This window comes from Charadrius vociferus, unplaced genomic scaffold, assembly GCF_000708025.1.
Source record: "Charadrius vociferus isolate BGI_N301 unplaced genomic scaffold, ASM70802v2 scaffold163, whole genome shotgun sequence".
Taxonomy (NCBI): domain Eukaryota; kingdom Metazoa; phylum Chordata; class Aves; order Charadriiformes; family Charadriidae; genus Charadrius; species Charadrius vociferus.
Genome location: NW_009648332.1, coordinates 1,727,375 through 1,736,303, shown reverse-complemented (window position 1 = coordinate 1,736,303; position 8,929 = coordinate 1,727,375). Strand labels below are relative to the sequence as shown.

At 56.8% G+C, this 8,929-nt stretch overlaps 1 protein-coding gene across 1 annotated transcript; it reads left to right on the top strand.

Moving 5' to 3' along the window:
• Positions 1-4,080: 4,080 nt before the first annotated feature.
• Positions 4,081-7,476, top strand: TMEM61 (transmembrane protein 61). The gene is made up of 2 exons (XM_009884593.1): positions 4,081-4,487; positions 7,191-7,476. The coding sequence occupies exons 1-2, from the start codon at positions 4,138-4,140 to the stop codon at positions 7,474-7,476; spliced, it is 636 nt and encodes a 211-aa protein (XP_009882895.1). The 5' UTR covers positions 4,081-4,137.
• Positions 7,477-8,929: the final 1,453 nt, after the last annotated feature.

Here is an 8,929-nt window from a genome sequence, read left to right as displayed (position 1 = left end):
GAGGGGTCCCCCGGGGGTGCCACCGGGTGACAGCCGGTTCTTTACAGGGGACGTCGGGTTCAGGCATCGCCACCGTCGGGGTGGCCAAAGAGGTGGCTGGCTTTGCTGGGGGCACGGGGGTTTGGAGGGGGGGGTACATGCGCTTCGCTCTGCTGGGACTCCCCTCCATCTCAACCTGCGTTTGGGAGGCTGACGGCACCAAAGCTTCTTGGATGCTCTTTCAAAAGCATCACTATTGCTATGGTTAGGATGGGTACCAAACCCCTAACTAATAATAATAATAGCAAATTCAGATAAAGGCAGGAAGGAATCTCCCTAATGACACGCTCACGCTTTGGCGTGTCGCTCCCCGGCGTTCCTCTTGGCACGTCTGTGCGTGGTTAAAGGTCTCCAGCCCGCCCGGTGTGGAAGGACAGGCTGTACGCACCGTGGAGGGACGGGGTGTGGAGGTGGATTTCTGCTTGATGGCGGTGGGAGAGATTCAAAACTCTTTTCGTTTCTTGTGTCGCTGGAAAAGAGTGTTTTTCTGAGTAATGCTTAGTAGACCCTATGAATCACCATCTGCATAACTTTATATGGGGGATGCTATTCTCAGCATCTTACTGAAACTATGTAAACTATTAACATTCGTATCTGTTTGTCCATGCAACATGCAAATCTATTTCCCTGGAAAGACTATTTCAGGGCAGGTCAAAGGAGGAGGCAGGGTAGAACATAATGTCAGGGTGGCTCGGGCGGTGGAGATGGGTGTCTGGGAGCTGGCAATTGCCATCTTCGGAGGGGCAGTCCCTCCGTGGAAATCCGTGCTGGAAATACTCCCTGGGAGATGCGATGTGCGGGATGCTGAGTGCCCCGGGAGTGGAGCCAGGGTTGGGCTTGGGGAGCAGGAACTCGGGTCCTGCCCCGGCCTCCCACCTCCCCTCCCACCCCTGCTCCTTCGACCTCTTCTTCCAGCGGTTGGTGCACCGAGAAAAACATTGTGGGTCTTTTAAAGAGGCTCAGGAGAGCCGTGTCAGCCCGAGAGGGGTCTTGGCAAGGGGACGGTGCGATGGCAATGTCACCCAGCGCAGAGGAGCCGCCCCCGCACACGCACTGCAGGAGCACGTGCCGGGTAGGCTGGAGGAGCTTTTAGCGTTGCTCCCCGCGCTGCGCTGGTTTTGTCAAGAGAGAAGAGTTTATTCTCTCGAGCTGTCAATCCGTCACCTCCCAGAGGCTCTCCGCCTTCCCTCCACGTCCGCCTCCCCCTCGCTGCCACCGCTCCCAGATGTGCGCAGCGCCGGGGGCTGCAAAATTCCCCATGCCCGGGCAGGGGAATTGCAGCATCTCCCAAACCTCACCGAGGGAATCACAGCCATCTCCCAAACCTCACCAGGCTCACGCCAAAATGAGGAGAGTGTTGACTGCAGGAGCCGAACAATTCAACTCACGCTGCTGTTTCAGTCCAGGCTTTCAGTCTGGAGCGACATGTCATTTCCATGCAGTTGGATCGAGGGCGTTGCTGTAGGGTTTTTTTGGGTTGTGGGTTTTGGCTTTGAGTTTTTGGTTGTTTTTTTTCCCAAATACTATTGGCTGAACATTTTCCAGGAAAATGCGGTACTCTCAAAAGGAGATGGATTCACGGGTCAGTAGGGTCCTTGCGCTCTCCTGAGCATCTACTGCTGCAAGGCAGCGTGAGCCCAGCTTGTCTGCTCGTGTTTGGTGGTGAGTTGGAGGATGCCAATCCTTAATACTGTCTAATAGCATCTCTAACCAGTTTTTAACAGTCCCTTCTCCACCTCAGCTCAGCCAAGCCCCTGCTATTTATGAGTGAGCATCTAAACATGACCCCTCATTATGGGGGGAAGTTCTGCCTCCTCTCAGCCCAGAAGCACCACCTCCTTCCCTCTGGGTGACTGTGGCTGCTGGTGAGGACCACGGTCCACCACCAGCCCAGGTGGCAATTTGGGCTCGTGACCGTGGGACGAGAGCCAGAGCGTGTTGTCGGGGCTCCCAGTCCTGCAGCCTTCCTGGCGGGTTTCCTAAATCCCACTTCTCATTGGATTCCTTCATTAAACGTAGATTAGATCAGGTGGTGTTTCTTTCACTACAAAGTAATTTGGCTTTCCATTTACTGGGCCCATCTGATAAATAACGGCTTGAAATAATGTAATTCCACCTGCCCTTGATCCCACCGAGTCTGTGCTGGACTTCTGCTCCCTGCCTAGCTCCGGCTCGGCGCTTCCAGATCTCAGGGTACAATTTAAGTCCCCACTGTAGGAGGTGAGCCCTGCCTGGAGGAATGGAGACCAAAGCCACCAGATTTTCTTCATTTTACTGACGTACAGGCAAAGTGATGAAGGCGGAGGTAGCAGTTGAGTGTGACTCATCCAGCTTTCCATCCACTTCTGCACTTGAGCCCTCTGTCCGTCCTGGTCATCCTGTGGCATGCAGGTTCTCCACGGGCACCGCCACCATGGGAAACCCTCACAGAGGAGTCACCCGGGACTGAACCTGTAAGGGGGTGGTGGTGCTTAATGCCCACGTGACCCAAACCTTTTTGTCCATAAAGAAGTGGGAGCTGCAGCTGCATCTTCTTGCTGGGCAGTGAGCAGGGCCAGAGGGGATGTGGTGGGACCTCTTGGGACCTCTCTGCCTCCCTGAATGCTGATGCTGTTTGGTTAGTTGGGGGCTGGGGATCCCCAAGCCCAGGGAGCAGATGCTTGTTGTTTGCTGGAGAAAGCAAGGGGGAGTCAGAGCCTCATGGAGATCATAAACCAGCTCCCGCTCCCCAAGTTTTCCTGCGCTGGGGATGGACGGTTGCTCTCGGTGTGTGACATTGAGCTGAGAGGTGCCACCCAGCAGCAAAGCGTGGCATTGCCTCATCTCTTTGGTTGTCAAACCAACCCTAAACTCACCCTGACAGGGATGGTGAAGGTGGTGATAACACCCGCAGGATCAATCGTGCCGGGCAGCTGAGAAGGTATGTGTTGGAGCTGACCCAGGGGAGCAAGAGTTGAGGTGCAAAAGATCATTTGGATGAAGACTGAACAGACTCTTCCAGCGACAGGGTATTTACCCCACCTTCAAAACAAACTGAAGCCCCTCTCTGCTTCTGGAGTGTCTCGAAGTGGGACATGTTAACTGGGTCAATAAGAGCCTCATAGATCTCAGTGGCCTTAGTTGCCTTAGTCCCCCCTGACACAGCAGAAATACTTACTTCAGTGGTAGATCATACCCTGTCCGAGGGTTTAGCTTGCATCCAGCCCATTCCTGACTTTTAATCACAATATGGATGGGTTCCTGCTCCCATCCTTGCCCTTAGCTTGGTTGCAGCGGGGAGCACAGCCTTTGTGGGTTCCTTCAGTGATGGGAGAGCTCACTGGGGTCCTCGCTCACTCAGTGTCTCAGGAGCCATCCCTATGGGAGGTCCCCTGGGTTGCCAGCGTCTGAGGTTTTACATTTTTTCCCCCTGAAATAGCGGCCCTGTGACTTTCAGAGATGGTACTTGGCTTTTTTCCCTGAGAAAGCAAGAGGCAGTGCAGCCCCGAATCCCCCGGGCTGCGGGCTTTCGAGCGGTGATGCTGGACACCTGCTGTCATCACAGGGCTGATTTACGTCCAGTTTCAGAGGAGAAAACACATGCGCTGATAATTCGGAAGTGATGACATCTCAAATTTATGTCCCTCTTCCTAAACTCTTCCATAAGCCTGGCTTTGATCAGAAACCCAGCTGGCGTTCCTCCGAACTTGGAAGGAAGTCTGGAATAAAACCCAAAGACAAGAGCTATGCGAGTCCCCGGCGCCGCCTCCGTAGCTGCCCTGGCGGGGGTTTCCACCCTGCCTCCCTGCCTTGTTTTTTGAAAATGAGGATGGTTTTACAAGGCTGTTGGGAAGTTTATGGGTCCAAACTGGCGGCTGACTTCACTCTGCCCCAAGGGCTTCCCATCTGAGATGGTGGAAATGCCCCTTTTGATGGTCAATAATAAGTAGCTGAAGAGTATGCAACCCCCAGAGAGGTCCTAGCTCAGTAGTTTTCTCCCCCGGCAGGTCTTCCATGACCTTGTCCCGCTCAAACCTGGTTTCTTCCTTGTCCTGCAGGACGTGGGCTCTCCCATGCCTTGTCTCACTCTTCTCCCCTCCTAAAACCTCCTTCTGAAGGATGGCAGCTGCCTCTTTCCGCTACGGCATGACCATCACCGGGGCTGTGCTGCTGGTGACGGGGACGCTGTGCTTTGCCTGGTGGAGCGATGGGGAGGTGGGGTCCCTGTCCGGCAGCGGAGCTCGCCTCCTGCCTCCCCAGGAAGCCGAGGCCGTTCCCAGCTCCTCCTCCAGCGCCCTGCTCCGCTCCATCAGCTTCTTCTGCTGCGGCATTGGCGGCATCCTCCTCCTCTTTGGGCTCCTCTGGTCCGTGAAAGCCAACGCCAGGGTGGTCTCCCGCCGCTACCAGTACCATTTCCCCAGGGACCTGCAATACTTCACCGCGGAGCCTCTGGAGAAGTGGACCTGCAGGTGGGTGCCACGTCCCCATGCGGCGCGTTGGTGGGAAGAAGTCAAGGGTGGGTTTGACTGTCCTGGCACGGCCGTGTGCCTAAGCCTGCTCTCAGGCTTGCTCACCGGCGAGCTCAGATGAGCAGTAACGCCACCGGCCACCGCTCAAACCCCGTGCTGTGCTCTCCTCCGACTCCCTGAGCAGATGCTCTTGCTCATTAGTGTCAACCTTCACCCAAGCCCCCGCAACCTGCCCTCCCTGCAGGCATCCTCCGTGCCCACGTGGGCTGCTCCCGCAGCCGGCTCAGCCGCAGCCGGTTCTTCTTGCCCTGCAGGGCCATCACCGGCCGAGGCAGACATCTCTTTAGCAGAGCCACTGAGCAGAAGACTGCCTTGGTTTTCCAGCAGAAGGTCTGGATTTGGGGGTGCGGGAGTCATCCAGCCTCCAGCTGATGAAACCTTCCCCGGTGCCACAGGCCTGCAGTGCTCTCTGTAAGGATGAGGGGGTTTGTGCCACCTTTAACGGAAGAAAAAATCTATATTAAAGGGGGATTAAAAGAAAAAAAAGAAGGAAAACAATCCTTGGATTGGCATTGAGATGGGAGCACAGGTGAAGAGACCCGCTACAAAGCCCACTTCAGGGTGTGGGGAGACCCTCACCCCCCACCCAAACACCGCTGCTGCCTGTCAGGTCCCCGAACTCTTCCTGTGTGAGCCTGAGACTCATTCCCACTTCTTGATTTAAAAGTTTTTTGATCAAAAGGGTTGTTTTTTTCCCAGAGATGGCTGTGGAAGCCGAGCCGTCCGGCCCTTCCCAGTGCTGTTTTATGGGGTCACGGCAGAGACCTTGGCTCCAGCGTAAATTGGGCTCTGGGGAAAAGCAGCACTAAAAGAAACTCTTAAGAACATAAAACCATAAAAATTCAGTTGGGGCGGGAAGCACGTTCCTGGTGTTCTCCAGGGGTTTCGGTGCCCGTCTGAATATCTGGGGGTAAGACCGTGGGTTGGTCTGGGAAATCTGGGAGGGTTTCCTCCTCCCATGGAGGGCTTTGCTGTGTCCCCAGCGGGGAATGTCCCCTTCCCTGAGCTCCCAGTTCCCATGCTGGATGGGAAGGCATCGCCTTGGCATTGCTGAGAGAGTTGGGGCTGTTCAGCCTGGAGAAGAGAAGGCTCCGGGGAGATCTTATTGCTGCCTTCCAGTACCTAATGGCGGCCTACAGGAGAGCTGGGGAAGGACTTTTTACTAGGGCATGTAGTGACAGGACGAGGGGGAATGGCTATAAACTGGAAGAGGGCAGGTTTAAATTAAACATTAGGAAGAAATTTTTCACTTTGAGGGAGGTGAGGCACTGGAACAGGTTGCCCAGAGAGGTTGTTGAGGCCCCATCCCTGGAGGTGTGCAAGGCCAGGCTGGATGTGGCCTTGGGCAACCTGGTGTGGTGGGAGGGGTCCCTGCCCCGGGCAGGGGGGTTGGAACGATATGATCTTCAAGGTTCCTTCCAAGCTAAACCATTCTATGATTCTATGATTCACACACCAAAACCCTTCAAAGCAGAAAATGCTGCTTCCTAGAGGGTTGGCGGGGTGACATCCTGTGCCGGGAGACACCTCCCTCTCTGCATTTCCAAGGCAGCATCCCTTTGCAAGCTGAGACTGTCTGGCAAAAGCCACAGCCGCGGATGCCCCGGGGTGGTAGATTAGGGACAGGAGGCTGCCGAGTTGGGGATGAAGACATCCCTGCGGAGCATCGCAGCATTCCCTTTGGACCAGCTGACACCCGCAGCCTCCCCGAGCTGGGCTTTCATCCGCAAAAGCAGGTGGAGGGTTGGGTTGCTTTCAAAACCTCCCTGTCTTTGGGGCTGCACCGTCGGGTGCTGAGCGGGGCCGTGTGCTGAGCAAAGGTTGGCGGGAGGCTTTCCCTGTACACAAACCGTGTTTGCTCAGCAAAGTGCTGCTGGAAGTGGCACCAGGCTTGGCCGGCGCGCAGAGGGCTCTGGCGGGCACCAGGGTGGGGTTGTGACCGCATTGAACCGGGATGCCCGGCTCTCACCCGGCTGCTTGTGCCAAACCGCTCACGTGGCTGCCGGCAGCCCCTGTGCGTCGGGGGGTGACCTGGGCGTTAGGCAGGTGATGGGGATGTTCTCCTGCCTGTGGGAAGCAACGTGGTGCAGAATGAAGGGACAGATGCCTCGAGAGTTGGCGTCTCTGCTGCTCTGCGGTCGTTCACACCTGTAGTTGTAGCCCTTAATGCCGGAGGTGGCAGCTCTTCGAGGCTGTCTTGCCGGGCTGCCCTTCCTCTTCTTGGGTCAGGGGTTGATAAACTCAGTGGGAACTGGGCGACGTTGCCTTGTCGCAAGGTCTGATGGATGGTGTCCTTCCTCCTGCATGGCTCCCTGCCCTCCTGGTGCCGGGAAGTGGCTGACATGGTCTACCCTTGACTCTGGGCATGCAAAATCTGCCCGTGTGCTGACCCCAGCACACGTTTCCACCGTGCTCAGGGGATGCTCCAGCCAATGGGGTTGATGGGATGCGGGGCTGCTCCAGTTGATGTGGCACTGGGATGCTCCAGTTGATGGGGTGCTGGGATGCTCTGGTTGATGGGTGCTGGGATGCTCCAGTTGATGGGGTGCTCTGGTTGATGCACTAGGATGCTGTGGTTGCTGGGGTGCTGGGATGCTCTGGTTGACATGGTGTGCTTCTGGGTTTCTTCTTCTTCCCTCACAGCACCTGGGATGCCAGTGCCATCCCCACCTACGAAGAAGCCCTGACCTGCAGACCTGCCCACGGTGCCCCAGCCTACGTCCAGCCCCCGGGGAGGAAGGAGGAGATCACACCACCACTGTACCACTACCTGGAGGAGGACGAGAGCTGGCAGGGCGGCCGTCGCCGCAGCTCCTCTGACAGCGCCTTGTTCCGCCCCAGCCCGTCCTGGCTGGAGACCCAGCAACCCGGGGAGCCGCAGGCAACGCCTCCCCCCAGCTACGAAAACATCAGTGTCCGGGGTGTCTGAGCTGGTGGTGGCAGGAGGCCGGGGCTCTGCGGGTGGCTGCCCGGTCCCTCGGCTTTAAACCGAGCCCCTTCCATTGCCAGGGTGAGAGAGGAGGGCGGTTGAGGAGGGGGCAGGCAGAGGGGTCCATCTGGCTTTCCGAGCGATCCGTCGGGGGCTGTTGGGATTGCAGGTCCCGTGGGCGATGCTTTCGGAGCGGTGGGGGTAACTGGCATGTTTGAAAGCCTTTGTATTTTTAATAAAACCACTGCTGGTTGCCGATGCTTTGCGTTCCTTACTCTGCCTAACCTTGGGGAGCTCCTATCAGGCCAGGGGCTGCCCACTCAAAGTAAGATAATAAAATCTGCAGCAAAGAACGAGGAATCTGGCCAGAGGAAAAAACAGGTCCGTGCCACCCTGTTCACTCCTCTGCCTTCTCAATGTCCCTTCCAGCCATATCTGCATCCCTTCCACCTTGCTTTCCCCTCATACTGACTTCCCATGCCTCGCTTCATTTGGTCTAGAGATGCTCAGCGGCTCGTGCGTGCGTTCAGGGCATCTGAATGCGCTTGGCATTTCAGGCAGTATCCTATAAAAAGACACCCTGAGCGGCTCACCCTCTTCCCTGCCCACCACGGAGGGGTTTGCAGCCTTGCCCAGAGGAAAGGCCAACTTCATCGGGGGCTGCTGCCGGTTGCTCCGTCCCACCAAAATAACAGGCTGCCCTGGACCCCCTGCGGACCTGCAGAGCTGTGGAGCCATAGCCACATGTAACATATTATATATATAATAGAATAGAATAGAATAGAATAGAATAGAATAGAATATATTGTTTTTGTAAGCCAGGTGCACGCTTTCCTACACGGGCAGGCAAGCAAGGCAACAAACCGAAGGCTAATTGAAGCCACCGCTACTGTCTGGCTGTCGGATGTGTGGTGGGAAGGGAACACCTTTTGGCACCCCTGCTCCATCTCAAGGAAACACAGTTCACACAGCCACTGTCCTCACTCCCCCTGGGGGGACCGACCCTGCTCCATCCTTCCTTGCCTTTATCCCCCGCCTTGGCAGCCTGGTTGCTACCCCAGCGAGGCAGCACCCAGCCTGTGCAAGCAGGGACTATTTCCAACCCACCGCTCTCCAAAAAGACCCCAGAGCGCTGCTCCTCTCCCCTGCTGCAGCCCTGCAAGCCTTGAAAACATGCCGTGCCCTGGCATCCCCCTCATTTTGGGGCTCTGCCAGCTCTGATTTACGGGCCAAGTCCACCTCCAGCCCCCAGGGCTGGGAAAGTCCCCTTGGGACCAGCCGCTCTCCGGGTCGCCGTCTCTGCCGCCGTGCCCCCCCTGCTCCTTTCCCTCTCCATCCCCTGCCCAGGCGTGGGGTCCGGCCGCGCGTGCCCGCAGGGAAGGTTACCCGGACACGTGCCGGGCGGCTGCACTGGAGTGTGAACGGCGGGGGCGGGGTTTGGTTCATTACAAAA

What these genes read in the sequence shown, in the direction of transcription:
- TMEM61 (XM_009884593.1), top strand. Translation starts at nt 4,138, where the DNA reads ATGGCAGCTGCCTCTTTCCGCTACGGCATGACCATCACCGGGGCTGTG. An exon ending in CTGGAGAAGTGGACCTGCAG is followed by an intron (nt 4,488 to 7,190) that starts GTGGGTGCCACG and finishes CTTCCCTCACAG; the next exon opens with CACCTGGGATGCCAGTGCCA.